We start from the raw sequence: 24,044 nt of genomic DNA, 5'->3' as shown, positions 1-24,044 counted from the left end.
AATATCCTATAAAAAAGGTAAAATGACTAATTTTATTTAATATTTCTAACATTATTTATAAGATACTGATTGGTATATATTTATTTAATCAATGATTTTGTGTTACAATCTTAAAAAAAAAAAAATTTGATTTCGTGTTACATGTTTCAAGTATTTATTTGATATATAATATTATATTGTTTACTAGTTTGACTCTACTAGTAGTGAAAAATAGATAAAATTATTAAATTACATTTAATTATAATAATTTAAAAATATAAATGCTCCAATTAATCTTTTTGATTAATCCCCGATTTCTCGATTAATCGCTCGAAAGTACCCTGACCATCCTGGAACGCCTAGCGATTTCTGAAACACTGATTAAATTAGGGATGAACATTCACCTAGCCCAACCCCATCCCCATCCCCTTCCCGTCTCATTCGGGTCTGGAATTTGGGAGAAATTTTCGATAATAAGCCTTAATGGCGAAGGTGTGTTTCTTCCCGCCATGATTCTCGACCCCGATTATATATATATATATATATATATATATATATATATATATATATATATATATATATATAATATTTATATATACTATACTAAATACATTATTAAAAATAGATGCCTTTATAATATTTGAAAAATAATCTTTGACTTTTATTGATCGATTATTGTATTATTGTAAAATAATATATTTTATAATTCTAAAAATTTTCATTTATTTATATTCCAAATTAATTTTAATATAATTTGATGTTAAAAATATGAGAGAGTATCATTTTAGTAGCATATTACGAGTTAGTAAATTATTTTTTATTAAAAAGTATATTATATTTTTTCATTAAAAATAATAAATACCCAAATTACCGCAAAGATCAGAGAGGGAAAAAACTCAAATTCAAGATTCTGGATGGATCGGGATCGATATTAAATTCGGCGATCATGGACGGGGACAACACTCTCGACCCCGAAGTGCTTCGAGCCAATCCCTAAATCCAAATTACAATTAATAAATTTAGAACGATACTATTTTATTAAGTAAAATGAAATTTGCCATCAATAATTGACAAATGATCATCTATTTTTAGTCATTTCTTTTATTTTTTCTATCTATCATCCTTTTGCAAGATAAAATAAAAAGATTAAAATATCTTATAAATAGAATATATGATAAAATTGAATGAATAATATGAATTATGTATATCATTAATTATTATAAAGTTTTATTAAATATGAGAAGAAGAGAAGATTGTTCATTTGAGTAATAAAGAGACGAATATATCATAAAAAGGATGATAATTATAGAAATTATAATTAAACGGTTGAAATATGTATCGAAATTAATATTAATATATTTGAATATATAATAAAATATAATAATTCGTTGGTTATTAGCGGCATCCCGAAAATATTAATTAGAACACAAAACTTATATATGCAAATTGATTTACATTCCAGGAACACAAGAATATTCAGAAGTTATTCATTTATTCCTCAAAAAGAAGGATTTTATTCATTTATTAAAGTTAATTCTATAAAGAAAATTATATTAGAGCATCTCCAACGTCGTTGGCTATAATCGTTGGCTAAATTGGACCTGTAAGATATTATGTAAAATTTGCTAAACCTGTAAGACATTTTGCTTCAATGGTACTGGCTATATTGGTTGGCTATAATTTAAAAATAGTATGTTATTAATATTTTAAATTGTTAAAATAGAATATATCAGTTCAATATGGTAATAAATGATGTACAATCTTCCTACAGATTTTCTTACAGACCTGTAGAGGTTCGACAAATTTAGCCATTCATAGGAGGTTGGCTAAATTTATAGACAACAGGTAGCATGGTTGGAGTTGAGTTTTTGGAGCTGTTGGTTAAATTTTTTTATTTTAAGTAAGCCAACTCACCTTTTAGCCAAGGGCTTTAGATGGTTGGAGATGCTCTTATGTTATTTTTTCTAAAGGACGCGCATTGTATTCATCGCCAAAACATAAATCACAAACTCAATCATCACTCACTCTCTCTCTAAAACTCATCAATGGCGAAACGAAGCTCATCTCTCCTCTCTCTCTCCTCATTCTTCGTCCCTCGAGGCGGCGACTCTCTCTTCTACCTCATCGCCCTCCTCTCCCTCCTCTCTCTCCTCATCCACCGCCTCTCTCTCTCCTCCGTCTCCGCCGCCCACTTCGAAGGCTTCGACGCCGACGACGACGATGAAGTCATCGAATCCTCCATCTCCGATCTCCCCGTACGATCTCATCCACCGCCTTCGACCACTCTGACTTCACTCTCCGATCACGAATCTCATCACGGACCTCCGATCTCGGCAGTCGAATCGGAGACGCAAGCTCCGCCGTCCGATCTGGCGGCGTCTAAACCCTTGCAGACGTCGTTTGAGTATTGGGATGAAGATGAGTTCGAAGGCTTGCCTGAGAAGACGCAAATGCCCTCGGAAGCTGATGAATTTACGGAGACTGCCACTGAGGTTGAAAAGGAGCAAGTTAAACCCAAGGAGAGTGTTAAAAGAGGTTTAAGTTATTATACAATCGAGATTATTTGCGTTGCTTTCTTAATTATGTTTTTGATCAATTATTTCACTGGAAAAAAAGAGAATGAGAATATTGCATTGGCTTGGGCCACTACTTTCGCCACCAAAAACTCGATCTTTGAGAAGAATTTTAGTTTGTTAGGTGTTGGGGAAGGCGATGACTCACCCTTGTTGTTGAAAGAAGGGCAGAATGTGTTCAAGTTTTACGCGAGTGGTCGGAGGTTTTGTCAGGGGTTGTTGGCTACCATTGAGCTCAAGAGTAGACATGATTTGGTATCTAGGTTGTACAATATGGTTGTGCCGTGTAAGGATGAGATTAGTTTTGAGATTTATATGAATGATGATGCGATGGATAATGTGATTTTTGCTATGGCTAAGAAGAAGGCGGCTAAAAGTATGCAGAAAGAGGAGAGGGATTTACAGAGGTTTGCTAATATGGTTTCACCACCAAGTAATAGGAAGTGGGTTGTGGAGGAGTTGGCAGCTGTTTCCGAGTCTAAGGAAGTTGCGGGCGATATGATAACGGATGTTGTGCTTGAGCAGGTACACTGGTGTAGTTAAATATCTTTTGAATTTTCTCTTTTTGTTAGATAACATCATTTACTCTCTCTGTCCCACCCATCTGTTTACATTTGGGTTGGGTACAAAGGCTAGGTAAATTTATAAAATAGTGGGAAAAGAAGTAAGAGAAGTGGGTAAAATAGTGGGATCAATCCATGTTTTAATTGATAGATTTGAAGATAAACATAGTGGGAGACATTAATTTTTATGTTGTAAAAGTTTATTGCTTTTAAGTAGTTTTGAAATGTAAAGTATTGAGAATGACATCTAAAAAAAGGAAAGTGTAAAGAGTTGGTTGGGACGGAGTATGTTTTGTAACAGAGAAAAGTAAAGTTATTGCACATGGATCCAATTTCACAATTGTGTACCGGTCAAAGGATTGTTTTAGGTGCATATGAGCGTTTTATATCAAACTTTAGTTTATATCTGTCTGATTTGAAGTGATAGTCTGTTAATTTAGATTCAAAAGTGTGTTGCATCCTCCATATTTTCTAGAATTTTACATTTCTGGGTGAGTCGAGTCATTTCCTTGGGGTCTGAAAATAACTTCTTTTGTTTGTCTGGTTGGAGGGATTAGGGATAAGGTTTGTTTCTTTTGGGGTCTTTTTTTTTTTTTTTTTTTTTTTAATTCTTAAAAAGTTAAGGCATCTCATATGCCATTATGCTCGGAGGAAAATTTTCTGGCAATTTTTATGAGACAAATTCTACCCTGCAATGAAGAATTTTTGTTGCTTCCATGGCCAATTTAAAAAAATGTATGTGGGGAGACATGATATGGTTTCTTCCTATATATAAACAGTGTCCTAAAGTTACTAGGCGTCCATGGCAGCAAGCTAATTTATTGGTAGACTGGGGTTCAACGGATGTGTTTTAATATTATTGTAACACTTTTTAATTATATAAGATTAATTTGCCACATACTTTTATGATAGCATTTGGGAAGATTTTGGAAACAATGAGTTGAGTGCAGACTTTTAATGAATGTATTTGGGAAGAAAATGGGTATATGATGAAGAATGGATCATTTCTTCTCAAAATGGTTAGTTTGAGCCCTAGTGCAGGATGTTGAACCAAATTTTTTGGATTTTCTGCTCATTCTACTGTTCATATTTCATTCCATTCCATCTCATTTATATTCATCCGAGCTAAACACAACGTAACTATCAAGTGAACAGTTGACACAAATAATACTATACTGGTCCCAACTCAGGGCAGCTATGGTCGCCTAGGCTGATTTTTAGAATACTGTATATATCTGGTGAAATGCACACTCTTCTTACTAAAGTTATCTACTTGATCTATGACATCTCCCTTGGATATTCACGTCCGTTAGATATTTGTTATTCTCTCTCACATGCAATGACTGTTTGGGTAGATCTTTATGACAGTCTCGAGTCTTGTTTGGTACCAGTAATGTAACCTCATCAATATCTGCAGGTCTTTGGTGAGAAAGCATTTGAAAAATTTGGGAGAAACTTCATCTCAATGCATTTCTCTGATCAATACCCAGGCTCACATAAGAAAATTTTGATGTTCAAGTTTGCTATCCCTGATATCAAACATATGGGTGACATGACAAGATTGGTGGCTCTTGTGCCGTATTACATTGATCTAATTGGTCGTTACAAGCTTAGTTCACAGGTAAGTCACGATCTGGAATTGCATATAATATTAATACTCAACAACTTGAAATCTGACCACTTGTGTGTTGATATATACACCCCAGGCTCGTTCTAAAACAGAAGTGGCAAGGAACAAACTTGCTCAAGAAGTATATAGAGAACTTCAATATGCTAGGCAAGAAGAGTTGCAGAAAAAGAAAGCTGATCGTAGAAAGATACTGGAGGAGGCTGAGGCAAAGCTCAATGCAGAGGCTCTTCGCAAGAAAGAAGCAAAAGAGCGTGCTCGCCAGTTGAAGAAGTCGATGCCAAAAGTGAAGATGACCCGAGCTCACTGAAATTAAAGAAGCACAAGTGCCATTCCTCATGCTAGTTTGCTTTCCAGTTGGTCTCTTAATACTGTATTTGACAATGTACTGTAGACATGATGACCAAAAAATCTCAAAGACAATTCTGAGGATGCAGTTTAAGTAGCTGCAATCTAGAATGTTGGAACATATGTAGCTAGCCACTTGTAGGCATTAGCAAATTCTGTTGCTACTTCTTCACTAATATTTGAGCAAAATCCCAGGATGCGTAATATTGTGAAGTCTGCTTTTAGCAAAATCGGCCGTGTAAACTTCCAGGTGCTGTATTTTTGTGGACTACGTTCTGTTTTGGAATATGTTTACATTCACACAGTTGAACATTCAGAGTTAAATAGGTGAATTTCATTTCTATTCAATTCTTTTTTATTTACTATCAAATATTGTATCTTCATTTCTCTCTAGGTAAATGAGTTTTTGCCTGTTTACTTTTCAAGATTAAATGAGTTTTGAACATATCTATACATGGGCATAAAAAAAACAAAATATTTTATTTTAATAATATATCTAGACAGGCATAAAAAACTATATATACATTTTAAGTTCCAACATTTTGATTTCACAACAATTCCCTACGTCTGCCAATGTCATCAACTTTTTAATCTCAAACTGCGGCAGAGAAATAATATACCCAACTGAAAAATAAATTTATTTCCAATCATTCTCTGATCATCATCTGAACAAATGCTCATATTGTTATCTGATTACAAGCATGAGTAAAATGTGTGATTATTGGGGATCAATTCTGTCAGCTCTACACAATTTCTCTTGCACTTCATGTAAACTCTTTGAAGTTCACCTTGTTTCTTTTATTCTCGCACCAAGGTGTCCTTTGGTAACCACTTACAAATGACAACAGGTATAGCACTACAAATGACAACAGGTAATCAGTGCATATAAACTTCTCATCTCTTTTGGACACTTTTTAACTTCTTTCTGGAGAGATATTGAAGAGCTGATCCTACGAAGGGCAAACTTGTAACTAGCGCGATGTAGGCAAGTAGCCAGAACGATTTCCTGGTATGTCGGGAAAGTTGGTAAAGATATTTCATTACAGGAACACTTGCATGACTACTGGTATCTGACTTCAGGGGTTCGACAATGGAATCAGGTGAATTTGGTTTGTCTGTCATATGAACATCCATTTCTATGTCTGGACTCGTGTATTCGTCCTGATTACTCGAGATACCATATTCATTATGCACAACTTCTGCTATAGTTGTTGGCTCATTTCCTGATGAAGATATAGCACAAGCTTCGACCTGATTATTAGAGACAGCATGCTCATTCTGCACCACTTCTGCATCTGTTGGCTCACTAGCCACAGCGGTTATCAAACCATGTTCCACAACATTGAGAAAAGGACTTTGATCTATTGAAGATTTTAGAGGGCTGATTTGTGGAGACATTTCGACCTGTTCAAGAAGATAGCAAGTCTATTAATAACTGGCGGTCATTATGCTTAATTTTGGATACCAAATGCTTATGAAGAATGTTACCTTAGTTCATTATCAAATACAAAGTTAAATGTATTTAGCAAAAATAAGAAGTTGAATATGGATACTTAAAAGCTTTACTTGACTGCAAAGCCATTTTCTTTTAGAAAAGGAAAAAAGCACCTTATGAATATGAACCTTAATTTCACTTTCAGACATTAAAATCTGTGTTAAGTTCATTGAAAATTTGACAAGCAATATATCCAACAAGACATGGCTACTATACTATTTCTCTTAAAGCTACAGAAAACAGTAATATTTTTGCCCTGGTTGATAATATTATGTCCAAAATATATACTCAGCAAGGGCTCATGAACATAAGACAAAAATATGACAATTATCTTGGAGAATATTTGCTCATTAATATATATTTATGGGAGCGATTTAAAAGCATATGACAGTGCAGGCCCGGCTCAATCAAAAAAGAGGCCCTGTGCTAAACTTAAATGTTGGGCCCTTTTATTGAAAAAAATGACACTGCATAAATAATTTCAATACATCCTCAACAGAAATTATAATTTTTGTTACATTGATCATAACTTCACAATAATTTACATATTTTATTATATAAAAAAAATAATAATCACCAAACTCTGCTATATGTTATTTACTTGTCCTTTTTTCTTGCAGAGCTCTGTTCTATTCTATGCGATACATATAACATATACGCCAAGGCCTAGACTAATTGGGGTCCCATAAAAATTTTGGGCCCTATGCAGTTGGGTTGACTGCACAGGTTAATAGTCGGCCCTGTGACAGTGATTCATGAATTAACGGGCCATCTAATTCTTTATGTCGTGGGAAAACATTGTTGCTTGTAAGTTGCAAGTAGATTATGTAATGAATTCTCATAAGAAGTTTAGCTAATTACACCTTCAAGTTCTAGTAGTTCCTCTCATTGATAAGCATTAACACCGTAATGAAACACAACCATTATTCCACCTACTAAGTTTAGTCATGCTGACATGAACATAAACACTATATATATGCATGATATGGGTACACTACCTATTGACATTATTTCTTTTTGTGCTCTTTGTTTGTGGAGGATTTAAAGATAACCTGGTGGAAAGGTCTAACGTCACCCCTGCCCCCAAACCACCACAATGACAAGGTCATGGGTTCTAAACTTCTAATTGTTGCAGGGGGGAGGGGTGCTCTCCAGAATCCCGCTCGCATTTCATAATTTCTCTCATTTTGCGATAATTAGCTTCTTAACAGATTCCAAGATAAATAGATGGCGGATTTAGTGAGTTATTAACCCTACAAATACTTTTTGTATATTAAGAGAGACCTAAAACTGTTTTTGTTAATGCTTTAGCAAACAAAGTTGACATTAATGATGAGGATAGTATCTCCATGCTCATATATTTGTACTAGGTTACACGGATGGGACAGTGAGAACATGGCTAGTAAAGTTTGCCATTGGACGAGAAAAGTTGATGAAAAACTGAAACTGAGGATCAAGAACTTTTACAACTACGAATCTTCAATGTTACATGTGTGGGTGTGGCCATCCATATTGATTTTTCTGAAGCAGTTCTGACAAATCTACTGAAATGACTTGTGTTGATAAACCCTCAACTAACTTTGATGTCCACTTTGGTGCGCTAAATAGTTTTCAATCAACTAGTTGAAATGTTTACAATGTTGGGAAACAATATGAAATAGATCCTAATGGACTGCACGTCAATTCTAACTCTCTTGTAAGAACTTGATCAAAGTGGTTTTGCTCATGTTTTTAGAGCATAATGGAAGTATTGACACACTTATTGTTTGGTCACTCTCCTTCAAAATCTTGTCAAGAAGCTACACTGATATCATTTGTAATGGACTGTGCCTATAAAACAAAGAAAAACAAGACAGATTTCCATATTTGTGTTTTAGTTTTAATCATTTTCGAACAAAGCAGACCCGTGCTTTATCTTTAGCACGCCTATGTTTACGATAGAACTATAGAAAATTATAATGATTCTGAACCTACCTCTTTTGGTTTGTGCATCAATTTACTAGACTGCAGGATGCCTAAAAATTCGTCCACCGCCCTTACCCACCTGTAATAAAGGAGAGAAGAAAACACATGTAAATGCAGATCCATAGTTGAAAAATCACAGCGAAAAAGGCCAAAAAAAATTAAGCTAAGAAATGAACGAAGATATCCCCTTTTCCCCTTTTCTTTATTGTTTCATTCTTCGAAGAGGAAGTACTCCAACCTTTTTATCAAGGGAACATTTATATATAAATTTATGTAATAGGTAGAGCTATTGAAGATCTGACTAGACCCGACCTTAAAGTATGCGCAGAGGCTAGGTGGAATTTATCTGGAAAATGATGTGGCCGTGTTTAATGTTTCAAAAGTCTAAGCCATTTAACAGAAGTAAATATCAGTTTTCTCTGTTATATTGACCTTCATGATCGTCGACTAGTGTTTTGGTTAGTAATCTGAAAGTTTTAATTGTGTTTGGTACTGTAATTGAATGTTCAGTTGATAAAGAGGCCGTTTTCCTCTTTCAAAATTGGAACCTATGGTTCTCCTCATAGGTCTAATATAATACAAAAAACATTAACTGATTTTAGTTTTAGAAGCTAATAGAGAATGCAGCATTCTAGATAACTTTAAATGTCATGCCAGGAGAAGATTCATTTATATTTTTATATATGGGTGTTCTCTTTAATCATAAGAAATTTATATTCTATACAAGATATGCTGTAGAATGATTTAGTATCACTTTGATATTTATGCATTTAATACAAAACTAAAATACAAACATATGTGCAAGTAGAGTCACAAAAAATAAACTACTAGGGTGGCATAAACTGGGAAATGATATAAATTTGAGCTTAGGAAATAAAGACATGCTATGCTCAATCTAAAATTTTGGAATGTCAAAGTATCATGTTCAGGTACCAGTACTTGTACTGTGTCTATACAACACTACTAGGATCTGGATAGTCTAAATCAATCACTAGCCTAGCTGCTAATAATTATATTTTCAATTATTTTTGGAGTCACCATATAATCTCTAGCCATATCAATGTATATGCATTCATATATCTGAGTTTGAAATCAAAAGGTGAAGGTTTTACAGTCAGCAAGTGATTAGAGGTCCGCCTAGTATTATAAGCGCTAGATCTGAGCTAATGAAGACAAATATTATATATTACCACAGGTTTGTAGCATCCATTCCTTCAAAATAAGCTAGATGTCCTCCATGCTCTGTCGTGGAAAGAATAATATTCTTATTCGTCCTGTATATGATTTCAATCAGATTAATCCCCAACAACATGCAACATGAAAAGGAAAGAACGTCAATAGTTCAAAATTCATGTACGTGTTACTTTTAATGTTCTTTTTAATTAACTAGTTTATGGGAAGCTAGCGGATTGTATAAAATCATTCTTCACTACTGTGCGCTATAGGGTTTTATATCAAAGTGGCCATCGTTCTCGTCAAAGTATTTCTCACCTAGCTACCTGATCTCCACAGAAAGTCATTTAAAGCACTCTGATAACTATATATATCACTCTTAAATTTTGGGGAAAAATCAACCAAATTGGGGATTTTTCTTTTTTAACAGATTAAGGCCATGTTTGGTATTGCTTGCAGACAGCACCGGTTTTTTGCTGAAAAGAAAAACTGTTTGGTAAATCTAAAAGCAGCTTTTCTCTTTCGGCTCAAAAGCTGCTTTTAAAAAAATCAGGTTCCCTGTGCTTTTAGAAAAAAAAATGATTTTCAGCTTTTACGCGAAATTGTCACAAATTTCACTACTAAATATCATCAAAAACATTATTTATTTCTATATTATAAATCAAAATATGCAAATATAAAAAACATTGCTAGAAAATTATTAGATTTCTACAACACTTTTTTTTACATACACTCTTTCTAACAGCATAGCAGTTTCCAACAACACTCTTAAACCGACCCAAAATTTTGAAGTAGGCAATTTGGGATTTTTGGTTTAATGTTCATTAAATCAAGTACAAGAGCGAATTAAGGTCAAAGGTGTCAAGAGAAAATTAAAAAAATAAAATATCTATGTAACAATGTTCATATGCGTATTCTAACGTGTCTCTGCATGTATAATTGTGATTTATTTTTATTATATGAGTCACATGTAGTACACTTCATCTTTCGACTAGAAATGTTATTATTTTTCCAAATTTTAACGTAGTCCATTTATCCAGATTTGAGTGTTTAAAATGAGTCCGCATGGAGATTGGATTGCTAGTTGAGATATTTTAGTGAGAACGGTGACCACTGTGTGACATAAAACCCCGACACTATATATTTATATAATTATAAATTATAATTGAGCACCTTTATCTATGAAATTATTAAATATATGCACCACACTTATGTGTGGGTTTTCTTTTCTAGCAATAAGAATCAGTAAGCTTATTTTTATACTTAGCAGTTAGCATATAAGATTCCTGAACAGAATAATCATACGTCACGGCCAACATTTCAGGCAGACTAAATTCTGATGGAGCAATTGAACTTTGTTCATGTCAAAAGATATAGATCTCTGTGCTTTATACCTGCATTCATCCCAAGGGATTGATTCCTTTGTACAAACTGGATCATCAACAGAGTTAATGCAGAGAAGTGGGACCATAACATTGCACACATAGCTAGAACTGCTGCATCGCCTGTAAAATGTATCAACAGTCTGAAAAAACAAAAATATTAGATTCTGCAAAATTCTCATCAGATGTAAAGGATGAATAAGAAGATTATGACCTCAAACTTTCCCACAATACGGGTTGCATAATTGTCAAAATCCCGAACAGTGCGTGACTGCAAAGCAAGACAGTAGATTTAGAAAATCATACAATGGTATAAAACAAGCAAGAAGTATACTCAATCATGACATTGACGCTGGAGACTTTTGATTGTGAGGACTTTTAATATAAGAAACAATATGAATTAGCAAACAAGAATATACGAAGTTTTGGCTTAAAAGTGGAAAATATATATCTAGGTTGAGTGCAGTGAAGGATGTAGCAAAAGTTGACGAAGGACTACATTATACAAAGGATCACTTATTGATAGTATCAGAGAAGAAAAGAGGAATATGGCTAGGCTTCACCACCCAAAAGTACTTTAATTTTTTGAGAGAGTATTTTTTTCATGAAACCGACTAATAGGAAATTTAAACATTTCATGATGCGTAATAGAAATTCCACGGACGTATGATTTCAAAAGGTATAAAACAAACACATCAAATTGTCAAGACACACCCATAAATAAGAGCAAACCAAAAGCGTAACTTGGCCCAATCAACTTTTTGCAAAGAAACCAGAAGCATGTTATCGCATAAATTAAGATGATGGTAGAAAAAGGAACACTAAAGAAACCATAAATGACCTTCATAATGCTGTCCCAGTCTGCTAATCGAGATAGAACAGGTTGGTGCCTGAAAAAATTATGTGCTGGTTAAATATAATTAATCAGCAGAATCGGACATATATGTGGAGTTAAGACTTAAGACAATAACGCAGGACAATTACACCACATTCAGTGTGAAAAATATACAGTAATGGATAAGAGGGTGATGCAAACATACAGCTGAGCAAAATCTTTTAAGCCAAGTGTTAGCACTTTGTCGTAGAACTTCTGCACCACCCCGCGGTTGAGAAATCTATCAGATATCTGCCACATAAAAGAAGTGATTTAAAGTGTGTAATTAGGTTTACTGAAACAAGGTATTAATTCATACACCCATCTGATCAAGCTTCAAATCAGTGCATGTTACTTTTACAAGAGAAGAACTAGCAAATCTTGGAATGGGAGAGAGCAGTAAATTAAATATAATATATATGATATGGGCTAATTTAACGAGCTCTGTGTGCTGATTATTAAATAATAAAGCTCAAGGAATGAAGGCCCAGTTAACAAGGTCTGATCCTATTAATTAATTTTGTAACTAATATAAAAAGACCTACTTATATTTTCGGCATTGAGCCCAGATCGTCAAGGTCCACGATCCAGTATCATGGATCATGGACGTCCAAGGTCCAAAGTTGTGGACAACCCACTCAAAATGGCACAAAACCACTAAACAATTCCAAGAAGGTTCTAGAACTCTATATAGAGTTCTAGATAACCATCAACAGTTACAGCCTTACAGGTAATGATCAAAACATACTTTTATTCCATCTCAAATTCTGAAGACCTAAACCTAGTCTAACTCAAAGACTTGGGAAACTGCTATATAAAGGGGTCTACCCCTCACAAGGCGTGAAAGTATGTAGGCATCTCGAAAGGAACTTCATAGTTCCGAATCTCAAGAACAGCCATCAAAGCTTGACGCTCACCTTTCACAACAGTTAATCTTTAAGAGATTTTGATCCATAACAATATTAAACTTCTACATCAGGCACTGCACGATTAATGTTTTTATAATATATCCATTTATCAGTAAAATGACTAAATGAGGCTCCATATACATCAAAGACGCTGCAAGAGTTTAGCAATAACAGAATTTGCTCAGATACAATGCAAGTATTTGGGACTTTGAATCCTTCATGCGATGGAAGCCATTATCAAACAAACCAAGAAGCCAATTGAGCAGAAGAAGAGCAGCAACAGCATGTGATTAAGGATCATATTTTTTTTGCTAAGTGATAAAGGATCATATTATCATACTGATAAATATTATATGTATTAAAAGAAGAACAGAACAGGATATAGACAGTGACCTAATTGACTCAGTATAAAGTCAGTTTATAAGATGTACATCTGTGAAGATTATATTAAATTTCTAGGGAGACAATGGCTGTATGCTAACAAAACTACTCTACATCATTCTCTCATATACTAACCAATAGATCATAAGGAGAGCAGACAGCTGCAGCCCCAGATATTGGGATATTAGCCCCTTCCTCTCCGAGATACTTGACCTGAAAGAGATGAACTACTTAAAAACAAAACAAACACTCACAGTCAGAACAATAGTAACCGGTGACAGACTGAACATTGCATGTCTTTTTACTCAACTTTAATGCATCACACAAATCGCATTGCAACATATATCTTACACATAAGAAGTTCTAAAAAAAAGAGGTGTGATTAATATGCTCATGATTGGAAAAAAGTAAAGCCGAGGCTGTAAACAGATCAAACATAGAAAATACATTGTCAGCATGCAGTTGGTAATCTATGAGAAGCAGCTGCACAGTTTAGTACTACTAACTTAGCCAAATAATGTTTTCTGGTCTCATTAAATGTCAATAATGGGAGTCAGCAGAAACTGAACCGAACTTGGAAAAAAATTAACTTGCAAGAAACGAGTAGAAATACTCTAGGAAACTTGCGGCACATGGACAAAAACCAGGAAGGGACACAGACAAGAAGTGGAATAAAATTTCACCGTGAAGTATATCCTTTGTAAATTTGCTATTTGTTCTGTACCTCATAATACATATTGCATATTCTACATTCAAGTTTTAATTTACATTCTTGCACAACAAATGTAATTTATAAAAGTTCAAAGCACGTCAGAAAAGCATCATTCTTGTATGAGGTACTTGGTTGAAAGAAATGGAATTAAAGTGCCCACTATTTTGTGCTTAACTATGCATTTATTTGCTCTTGTACCATTCAATCCTACAAATTTTAAACGAGAGCTCATTCATTCCAATTTGTGAATATATTAGCCTTCACAAATCTTTTATATTGAAAAGCCAAAAGAGAAATTGAAGAAGTAAGAGTTCTTAATAAGTCAAAGTGCATTTACTTATTGTTCATAAAGGAAGCATGTAAAGTCCTTAAAGTCCTGAGTGGTCTTAATTTATATACTATCAACAAGAAAAATCACGAATCAGGATGTTCATACATAGAGTATCATCGCATGCTAACTTATTTCATAGACAAGGAAGAGAGATGATTTCACGAATGAATACCACAATATTGGCACCAAGGCTGGTCCCAACAACAAAAAGAGGAGCTTCTGGATACCGTTGATGAATGTGCTTAACGACTGTACGTATATCCTCTGTCCATCCACCATTATAGAAGCAATCTGACTGTCAGATACACAAGATAACAAGTTACTGGACGTATTTTGATGTCATACAAGCTTGAAGAACAAAACACAAGTGAACCGGAAACACATTTACAAGCATTATTATCTTTAAATTAATATAAGTCACATCTTTCTCCATTCACTACTTGCAGAATTTATTGATACACATTATACACCCTAATATTGCTCAAGTAGCAAACGAGTGACTAAAACCAAATAATAATTAGATTTTTGTATATAGTACTGAAGAATAATATTTTTAAGTAAACAAAAACAACCAAACAAATTTACTTATAGAAATACAAATTTCTGAAGACACAGCAGGTGATATTGCAAGTTATATGATTAGAAGATAACAAAATTTCGGATGCTGCATGAGTAATTAGGTAATGATACTTACAGTTATTGATATGCCACCAAGTCCACGATGATTGCTCACAACAACTTTCCAGCGGCGTTTTACTATCTTGAAAGCAAAGTGCTTCACATACTGTACATGTTAATTGTAGGTATGATGTCTTAGCCGTAAGTTAATAGAGTTCATAAAGGAACATTCTAACTATATTAGAATAATATGTGATGTTTTCAGCTTTTCCCTAGGTTGGTTACTTTTTCCCTGTATACACTAGTTCAAAATAGCAGATAAAGAGTCAAGATCTTCTACATCCAACAATGCGTAGCATGCATATAATAAAGTACATAATAAATTACCGAAACAGATTCTTAAGGTGACTAGAGAAGAAAGCAAGGACAAGAAAGCTTACAGCAGCGTCTGAATCGCTCGTCAAGCCAGGAACCATGACCACTACAGGTTCTGTATCATCTGTATGAATTTCACCATTGACTTGCATGCCTGCTTTCATTTGAAAAAATTGTGACGGTACAGAGGAAAGGAAACATGTTAATCAATATAATGTGGAACGCTAAAAAAGACAACATGACTACATCATCAAAACTATCAAGATAATTATATTTACTAGTCAACACACGTTGACGTAGCTAACCATCACATTTCACAAGTAGTGTACAGTCACATACTGTTTACACCACTACTACATGCTGACCTTGTAGGAAAGAAACTACAGTTTCACATACTGGTACACCACTACAGTTGACTTTATATTGTACTTCAGTTATCTACCCTTGATAATATTATTTAGGCAAATATATTTATTGTGTCAATCCTTTTAATGATGCTGAACACGAGTAGGTATGGAATGGAGAAATGACTCCTCGGGGAAGAAGAAGAAACGGTGCTTACCATCTTGATTCATTGCCCAATCCAAAGCTATTGTTCCACCATCCGGTGTAATAAACAACTCTCTGAAAAAGAATTAAGATTAATACATTAGAGCTGGCAAATTTATGTTCTAAAAAACGTAATATTTATGTTCACTATTATAGAATTAAGGTCTAGAGATCCCTATCCTCATCATTTGGTACCATCTGAGATTTAATTTATTTTCAAGTCTACAAAAACTATCCAAGAATTTCAACATGCAAGATATAACTAAATCTTCACTGTCCATCAGAACTTGAAGGTTATATTTGTTTGCAAGGACTGTCATCCCATCACTACTGCAATTTGTACTTGTTTTATTAAAGTTAATTCCTTAATGACCTGTTTGGGAACTTGAATTTCATTTGAAATTCTCGATTTGATGAAATGACATGTTTGGATACACAAAAACAATTGGATGTGGATTTCATTTGAAACCCAAGACATAAGAATACTATTATAGACTTGAGAATTTGAAATGAGAAATCAAATCATGTCAAATCCAACATTTGAAATGAAATAACCGTTCTCAAACGCAATCTAGGATAATTCCAGGAACAAGCCTTGGTTACCTTTTAGTTCATTTGGGGAAGGTGCCACCCTCTTACTAGGCATTATCAATGGACATTAATCAAAAATATGGACCATAGGATAACCCAACGATGAAAATTTAAAGAAAATGAGCATATGATGAAACAATCAGGGCCTAAGAGCTACAGTATCCAATACGTTATAGATTTTAATATTTTAAACATCTGCGTGACGATGGCATTATGAAGAGCAATAACACTGATTTCAGGTTTTTATTAGGGAAATGATATCCTCCAACACTGATACTGGCTACATAAATGAGTATAGTGGAATCAATAACAATCATTGCGAATAGTCATTAAATAAAACTACCCAGCAATTGTTATGCTGCAACTATCAGTTAATAGACAACACAATCCATACATGATGCCAATGATAATAATGATGATACATGCACCAAATCATCACCTTTTGTATCTGAGAGAAGGAGCTCTGCCATAGAAACTTAAGAAAACAGTTTGGAAATGAGGACTTGAGAGCCAAGGTGTAGCCAAATACCTGCAACATAAGCAATTACTAAAAGACTCAGAACCTACATATCCCGATTCTATAGTAGAGTTGTCCTCCAATACAATAAGCAGAAATGGATGTGCTTCTGTGCAGGCATATTTTCGCTGGAAGCTTCACACTTTCATATTCTATTATCTAAGAAATTAAAATAAGCGAATTAATATGCATATAGCCCAGCATATCATTTTTCTTTCTTGGTTGAATAGTGAGCTCTTGAAAGCTCTTGATTAAATAGCACTGATTATTAACAAAAAATTTAATACCTTTTAGAAAAGTATGATCCAGTTTAGCTATTAGAGAAGGCGTAAAAGGAGAAAAAAATACTTAATACTATATGTCTCTACGATCAGTCCCGAACTGAGTATACATTGTTTGTTTAACAGAATTTTATACGCATACAGCATTATGATTCACTTTAAACTGAACAAACCAGCTACAGATCACTAGTCACGGAATACAATTCATAGTCACATTACCATATATCACCGGCTTACAATTTGTTTTATCTAAACAACACAAATATTTTACATACATATCTCAACTTTCTTCGTAACATAATAAAGCCAAAAAAAATATATTGGGACAATCACCCTAGGCAAGCATTACAACACAGAACTGACAAAACACACAAACATCAAAACCCAATTCATATCACATTCAACAATAAAAATTCAAGAAACACAAACCCATTTGATCAAACACAATAAGAAATCAAGAATCCTCACCTTCCATGAAGAATCTGACATTTGGAGGCAACTTCCTTGTAAAGCTGAGAGCAAGAATCAAAAGTCAACAACACAGGTTGCCCTTGAAACCCACTAAAGAAATCTTGAAAAAAATGAAATTCAAGAAAATTATATAAGAATGTGAGAAAGATTAATGAAAAGCCCAACAAGTAGTGAGAAATTGGGATCAAAGTGGCCACTTTAAGCAATTGTATGTAGGGTGAGCTTGAGTTTTCAATGTCAAACCCAAAATCCATTGTGAGAAACTTGAGTTTGAGTTCTTGAAAACTCATGTTTCTAATTAAAGACAGAGATTATGTGTGTTTATATATATACAAGATGATGGTGATGATGATCAAGGGGATTTGTCACCTTGTCAGTTAGCCAAATTGGACTTAATTTTGTTGACCGAAAGTGAAATATAATTATGTACTTCCGATTGGTGAATATATATATATGATGGGCGTTAAAAACAACATCTTCTCGTTTGTGACTCCCGCACGTTTGGGCATGTGTGTTTTAAACAAGATTTGCAAGTGCTAACCACTTGGTCACTTATGATTTTCATGATCAACAATGGTTGGCTTGGCCGCTTGGCTATGCCTCTTTAGGTTGTTGCGCATTGTCTTTTATAATAAAAGAATAATTGTGCTAAAATGTCTCATTTTAATTATTATTTTTCACAAGATTTCGTTTAAGGTTAAAAATATAAGGGAAAGGATTTTTTTGATTCTTCAAAAATTACATCTTTTTTCTTTTTCGGATAATTATTCTTGAATACAAGTTCTTGAATAATATATTTTGCTCAGCACATGTTGTATCATCCACAAGGTTTCAAAAAAAAAAAAAAACATCCACAAAATACTGTTATAATCAGTTTCATAATAAAAGAATCACAAATCCTACATAATAACTCGAAAAAGAAAAAGAATCAGAAGTCACAAAATATCGTATTATTCGTATGTGAGTTCATATATGAAGTCTTCAACATAACAAATATAAAGTTTAGACTAAACAAATATATCTTGAAATTACACAAAGTTTAAAATTTTAGATTACACAAATATATTTTAATAATTATAATATCCATTATATATGTATATATATGCACAAAATCAATAACAAATTAAAGAGCAAATTTGTGGAAGATGACCTAATTTCTGAAAATAGTTATGTTCGTATATAAAACTGGGTTAGAGCATCTTCAACCACGAGAAACTCTTAGGTAATAATCTAGGTGGCTTCCTGCAATTAAAAACTATAGCTAATATTAAAAAAAGAGCACTCCAACCATGGTGAGCCTTTGTCTATAATTATAGTCATCCCCTTATGGATGACTATATTTGTCGAACCACTATGGATCCGTAGTGAATTCCATGTCATCTCCTGCAATTTATTTTCCTCCTTCCCGCTGATTACTTATAAATTACTACTATATTAAATTGATATATTCTATTTATAACAATCTAAATATTTATAACATACTATTTTTAAATTACTCCTTCCCGCTGATTACTTATAAATTATTATCATATTAAACTGATATATTCTATTTATAACAATCTAAATATTTATAACATACTATTTTTAAATTATAGCCAACTAATATAACTAATACCATTGAGGCACAATGTCTTACAGGTTTAGCAAATTTTACCTAATGTTTTACCGATCCAATTTAGCCAACAATTATAACCAATGCTATTGGAGATGGTTTTACAACCAGGTTAAATTGTTTAAATTATAATCATTTGTTGTCACCTGATCGATTAAATTTCATGTCAACTTCCAACTCAAATGTCCGTCACTTAAAAAAAATATTATGAAAGGTAGTATATATTGTGATTCTAGTATTTTGAACGAGAAGTAATGGCGAAGTGTTGTCCAAGAGTAGTCTAGATGTATAAGAAAATTTGGTACAATTTATAAAAACTCTAAATAAGTTAGGATAAATCTAATTCATAAGTTTGAGTTTGTTCTTGCTCATTTAAAAAATTTTAGTGTAATGAATGAATTTTTCGAAATAAATCTTAAGCAATTCAGGATGAATCCGATTCATAAAATTAAATTTATTCTTATTCGCAGTATTTGAATTAGAGCTCGAGTTCGAACTTAATAATAACAATTTAATTGAGTCAAAATTTTAAATTTCAAGCTAACTCTATATTGAAAAATCATTTTTTTTCATTTCAAATTTGTTCGAAGAAAATTTCTATTTAGAAGGTAATAATTTGTGTATTATTAAAAAATATGATAAAACACGAAATATGATGTTTTAAGTTGCTTCACTCTAAATGTGACAATAAAAATCACGGTCCCAAACATTATAAAGGTTATTTTTATAAAAGGTTATAGGATATAGCTATGATTCATATTATTTTGATTGAGATTTTACTATACAGATGAACACTAATTATAGAGTTAAAGAATGACCCATTATTCGATATACAAGGTCTGAAATGAAAGTAAATCAGGACAAGATTATCGCTAAGACTTAGACTAACTGCCTGTATGATCGATTTGTGTCTTGTAGATTAAAACAACTTTAGCTAGTCTTTAGTACAATACAAATAATAAGTGGTTGACAGGTATTGTAGTTTGCTATTACTACCTGTTTGATCCTGCTCAATAGCTACTTGGAGTCTAAAATTAACACTATAAAATGCTAATAACCTTCACATTAAACACACCTGCAGATTTATTTCTGGGATAGATAACATGTCGTTAACAAGAAGTTTTCATGTTCAAGGAGTCATTCTTGAAGCCTGGTGCATGCTTTTGCTACTCTCATGTTTAGCCAAGGCTGATCAATATGATAATACTTTTGATCCCCTCACTCGCCGTACTATGATCGAAACTGACGCAGCTCACCCTGCTGCTCCTGGCGGCGACGACAAGTCCTGCCCCAACTACAAGGCTTTTGATGTATCAAAATGTCCCGGCGCCAAGGGAGATGGAGTGTCCGATTCTACTACGGTGAGTATAAGACATTATATATTTGCATGGCCGGTTATAGGGACTTCACCCTAGGCGAGATTTGAAAATGGTGTCCCGTATTTTTATGTCTAGACTTTTTTACACGTCTATTAATCAAAAATATTATATAACTTGTGTATGCAACACAAGAATAGGAATGTATCACATTTAAGCCTTCATTGGGAAATTTTGGTGCACTTGGTCGGGGTGGTGCCCTAGGTGCTCGTCTTACTCAATGACCGACCCTGTACATTTGAAGCATATAGTTTAAAAAAACATCACATTGTTTATAATCAGTTGATTTGGTGTTTTGTTAGGCTTTTATAAAAACATGGCAAGATGTTTGTAATTGCCCTACACCAGCAAAACTTCTGATACCCAAGGGGACGTGGCTAACCGCAGAGCTTGATTTCCGCGGCCCATGTGCTTCTCAGCAAATTCTTATGGAACTTCAGGGGACTCTGTTGGCAAAGCCAGATAAGGAAGCATTTCCGAAAGGATTTTGGATCAATATCATGGGCGTCCATGGTTTCACACTTAATGGTGGAGGCACCCTTAACGCGCAAGGGGAGAAAGTATGGGCCACCAGACCTCTTGGCGAAAAGGGCTCGCCTCTTCCCGACGTGAGTTGCCTGAATATCCCTCCATGGAAAATGCTTGGTGTACATAATTGTGTACAAAATTTTGTACATAATGACATGTGGTGAGTTTTAATTGGAATGAGCCTGTGTATTTACATCAATAACTCCAATTAAAACTCACCACATCAATTGTCATGTCATTATGTACAAATTTTCTGTACACCATTTTATGCATCTAGCACTGCTCATCTCTCTATTACTTAGTTATTGCACATTATGTATTTAGTTAATCACCTCGATCTCCTTGTGGATGCAGTCTCTTGTACTTGCCCAATCCAACAACTCTAGAATTGAGAACGTAAACCTGTTGAATGGGAAGGGATTCAATATGAAGGTATATGAGAATGAGAATGTCACGATCACCAACGTGCACGTAACATCACCTGGAGATAGTCCCAACACAGATGGAGTCCATATTGGTCGCATCAAAAACGTACAAATAACCGACTCTGTCATTGGAGTCGGCGATGATTGTGTTTCTATAGGCGATGGCAGCATTGATGTCACTGTCAGAAACATCATGTGCGGCCCTGGACATGGAATCAGGTCAGAAATTTTACCAATTCTTTTTTGACAATTTAGGCTTATATGTCTTACAAATGAGTATCTGTTCTAATAATTCTCGGGATGACCAGTGTTGGGAGTCTTGGAAGGTTCCCATACGAGACAGATGTGCGCAACGTTTGGGTGGAAAATTGTACATTTACCCAAACTCTAAACGGTGCAAGGATCAAGACATTCCACGACTCACCACAGATAGCGGCGACCAACATTACATTTACTAATTTAGTCATGAATGATGTGTATAGTCCCGTCATAATTGATCAGAACTACGCCTGCACTAAACCAGTGGTACGTACTATAATCTACACATTACGATACTCACTACTCCATATATAATCTTCTACTCATTCTGAGTCGAAACTTTTGGTGATGATTGCAGCCCTCAAAAGTGCAGCTAAGCCAAATTTACTTCAAGAACATAAGGGGAACCACATGGTCCAATATTGCCATTAGCCTGAATTGCAGTAGTTCTCATCCGTGCCAAGGTGTTGAACTAATGGATATTGATCTTAAATATACCGGCAATAACACAGTGGATCGGATTACTCACTCTGAATGCGCGAATGCTCACGCTAAATTTGGCGGTGTCATGAATCCGCCAGCCTGCAAAATCTAAGATCTTGTGAAAACCCAACCAAATAATGTTGATCAGGGTTGTAGCATAGAGACCAGAATGAACCTCGAGAAATTTTGTGCGGAAGCGGATCAAATTTAATACTCCCTCCGTCCCTATTTATCTGTCCACTTTGGAAGTAAAAATTTGTCCCTATTTATCTGTCCATTTATACTTTCAAAACTAATTTAATGATAGTTTTTCAAATATATCTTCATAATTTCAATTTTCAAGGCTTGACTTATTTAAAACTTGGTTGAATTCATGTTTTCAAGACATAAAGTAGGGGTATTCCACCATTTTCAAGATATTAATAAGAGGTATTTAATGAAAAAGTTTATACAATCAATTATTCCTTGGTATGTGTTTTTTTTTCCAAAATGGACAGATAAATAGGGACGGAGGGAGTAACAAACCCAACAAGAGTGAGAAATTTGTATCAGAGTGGCAACTTTAAGTAACTGCCTGTACGGCGAACTTGAATTTTTAATGTCAAACGTTATTATCCTTGTTGCAAATTTTGAGTTCTTGAAAATTTTAACTCTATTTTAAGCGCTTAGATAAAATGGACCTTCACATCTCAGTTGTGTGCGAAGAAGACATCATTTTAACAATCTCACTTGAAAATACTTATTCACATCTCACTTGAAATACTTGAAAATACTTTGCATCTCAGTTGAAACTACTTTTTCTGCCCACCTATACAAACGAGCTACAACTTATTTTATAATACATTGTAATTAAAATTATTTATAATACAATCAGAATTCCAACAAATTATTACTTAATTTGGTTTCTCTTTTATTATAACTAGTGAATAAAGCCGTCCTTCGCGGCGGCGTTATGAATTTTTTATAAATTTAGATAAAAAATTGTTTTAGCCACTTTCTCGTCAAACATAATACTAATAGAAAATTTATTATTATTTAGATAAAAAATAATTTGGGCCCGTCCTCCACTCAAAGACAATACTAATAAAGAATCTTTTTTTATAAATTCTGATACGAAATAATATTATAATTGCATAAAAGTTATTTTGAGTCGTGTTCCCGTTAAACATATCATTAATAAAAAATATTATAACTAATATAATAATAGAAAATTTATTACTATTTAGAAAAAATTAGTTTGGGCCGCCTCCCGTGCCGTCACACACAATACTAATAAAAAATCATTTACATTATCATAAAATCAATATATGATTCCTATTTTATATATCCTATTTTATTTTTTTAATTATTTTTATTTTATGATTCCTATTTATTAGTTAAAAATTATTATTCTTTCATGTTTCTAATTTTTTTGCTATTAGTTTTTTAATGATTATTATCTTTACAGTCTTTTATTTTCTTTTCAAAATTTAAGAAAATAATAAGACTAAATCAAAAATAAAAATTGTACGTACTACCTTACAAATCTTAAATGTAAATTGTATTTTATCTATAATTGTTATTTTAAATAAATATATTCCTATTCTTCTTAGAGTTCCTAAATAAGAAAAGAATTATATTACCTTTAGAATCCGAAACGAAAAGAATTG

At 33.6% G+C, this 24,044-nt stretch overlaps 3 protein-coding genes across 6 annotated transcripts; 2 read left to right on the top strand and 1 right to left on the bottom strand.

Moving 5' to 3' along the window:
- Positions 1–1,956: 1,956 nt before the first annotated feature.
- On the top strand, positions 1,957–5,438 carry LOC108209138 (uncharacterized protein At5g49945). The gene is made up of 3 exons (XM_017379896.2): positions 1,957–3,077; positions 4,533–4,736; positions 4,822–5,438. Exons 1-3 carry the CDS (start codon positions 2,025–2,027, stop codon positions 5,050–5,052), a joined length of 1,488 nt encoding a protein of 495 aa, XP_017235385.1. The 5' UTR covers positions 1,957–2,024; the 3' UTR covers positions 5,053–5,438.
- A 269-nt stretch (positions 5,439–5,707) lies between these two features.
- Positions 5,708–18,199, bottom strand: LOC108209621 (embryogenesis-associated protein EMB8). Of its 4 annotated transcripts, none has more exons than XM_017380621.2 (14): positions 17,711–18,199; positions 16,884–16,973; positions 15,867–15,928; positions 15,370–15,458; positions 15,006–15,095; positions 14,484–14,606; positions 13,404–13,481; positions 12,146–12,231; positions 11,947–11,995; positions 11,320–11,376; positions 11,118–11,248; positions 9,741–9,824; positions 8,560–8,629; positions 5,708–6,494 (listed from the first exon to the last, which is right to left on the bottom strand). In XM_017380621.2, the coding sequence occupies exons 1-14, from the start codon at positions 18,001–18,003 to the stop codon at positions 5,985–5,987; spliced, it is 1,812 nt and encodes a 603-aa protein (XP_017236110.1). In that variant the 5' UTR covers positions 18,004–18,199; the 3' UTR covers positions 5,708–5,984. The 4 variants fall into 4 exon arrangements, with proteins under 4 accessions (XP_017236110.1, XP_017236109.1, XP_063943763.1 ...); XM_017380620.2 differs by having other exon boundaries at positions 15,370–15,461; positions 17,711–18,134; XM_064087693.1 differs by lacking the exon at positions 5,708–6,494 and adding an exon at positions 8,019–8,415 and having other exon boundaries at positions 17,711–18,007.
- A 2,203-nt stretch (positions 18,200–20,402) lies between these two features.
- Positions 20,403–23,042, top strand: LOC108207605 (exopolygalacturonase). The gene is made up of 5 exons (XM_017378042.2): positions 20,403–20,686; positions 21,004–21,309; positions 21,584–21,873; positions 21,963–22,179; positions 22,271–23,042. The coding sequence occupies exons 1-5, from the start codon at positions 20,429–20,431 to the stop codon at positions 22,505–22,507; spliced, it is 1,308 nt and encodes a 435-aa protein (XP_017233531.1). The 5' UTR covers positions 20,403–20,428; the 3' UTR covers positions 22,508–23,042.
- The last annotated feature ends 1,002 nt before the right edge of the window (positions 23,043–24,044 follow it).

This window comes from Daucus carota, chromosome 2, assembly GCF_001625215.2.
Source record: "Daucus carota subsp. sativus chromosome 2, DH1 v3.0, whole genome shotgun sequence".
Lineage (NCBI taxonomy): Eukaryota > Viridiplantae > Streptophyta > Magnoliopsida > Apiales > Apiaceae > Daucus > Daucus carota.
This window is presented reverse-complemented; position numbering and strand designations above follow the sequence as displayed.

Excerpts from the sequence above, each read along its gene's own strand:
- LOC108209138 (XM_017379896.2), top strand. The coding sequence starts at position 2,025 with ATGGCGAAACGAAGCTCATCTCTCCTCTCTCTCTCCTCATTCTTCGTC. Across the intron at positions 3,078-4,532 it reads CGGATGTTGTGCTTGAGCAG|GTCTTTGGTGAGAAAGCATT; the intron begins GTACACTGGTGT and ends CAATATCTGCAG. Across the intron at positions 4,737-4,821 it reads GTTACAAGCTTAGTTCACAG|GCTCGTTCTAAAACAGAAGT; the intron begins GTAAGTCACGAT and ends TATACACCCCAG.
- LOC108209621 (XM_017380620.2), bottom strand. The coding sequence starts at position 18,003 with ATGAGTTTTCAAGAACTCAAACTCAAGTTTCTCACAATGGATTTTGGG. Across the intron at positions 16,974-17,710 it reads TGTCAGATTCTTCATGGAAG|GTATTTGGCTACACCTTGGC; the intron begins GTGAGGATTCTT and ends CTTATGTTGCAG. Across the intron at positions 15,462-15,866 it reads TTGGGCAATGAATCAAGATG|CAGGCATGCAAGTCAATGGT; the intron begins GTAAGCACCGTT and ends TTCAAATGAAAG.
- LOC108207605 (XM_017378042.2), top strand. The coding sequence starts at position 20,429 with ATGTCGTTAACAAGAAGTTTTCATGTTCAAGGAGTCATTCTTGAAGCC. Across the intron at positions 20,687-21,003 it reads GAGTGTCCGATTCTACTACG|GCTTTTATAAAAACATGGCA; the intron begins GTGAGTATAAGA and ends GTGTTTTGTTAG. Across the intron at positions 21,310-21,583 it reads AGGGCTCGCCTCTTCCCGAC|TCTCTTGTACTTGCCCAATC; the intron begins GTGAGTTGCCTG and ends TTGTGGATGCAG.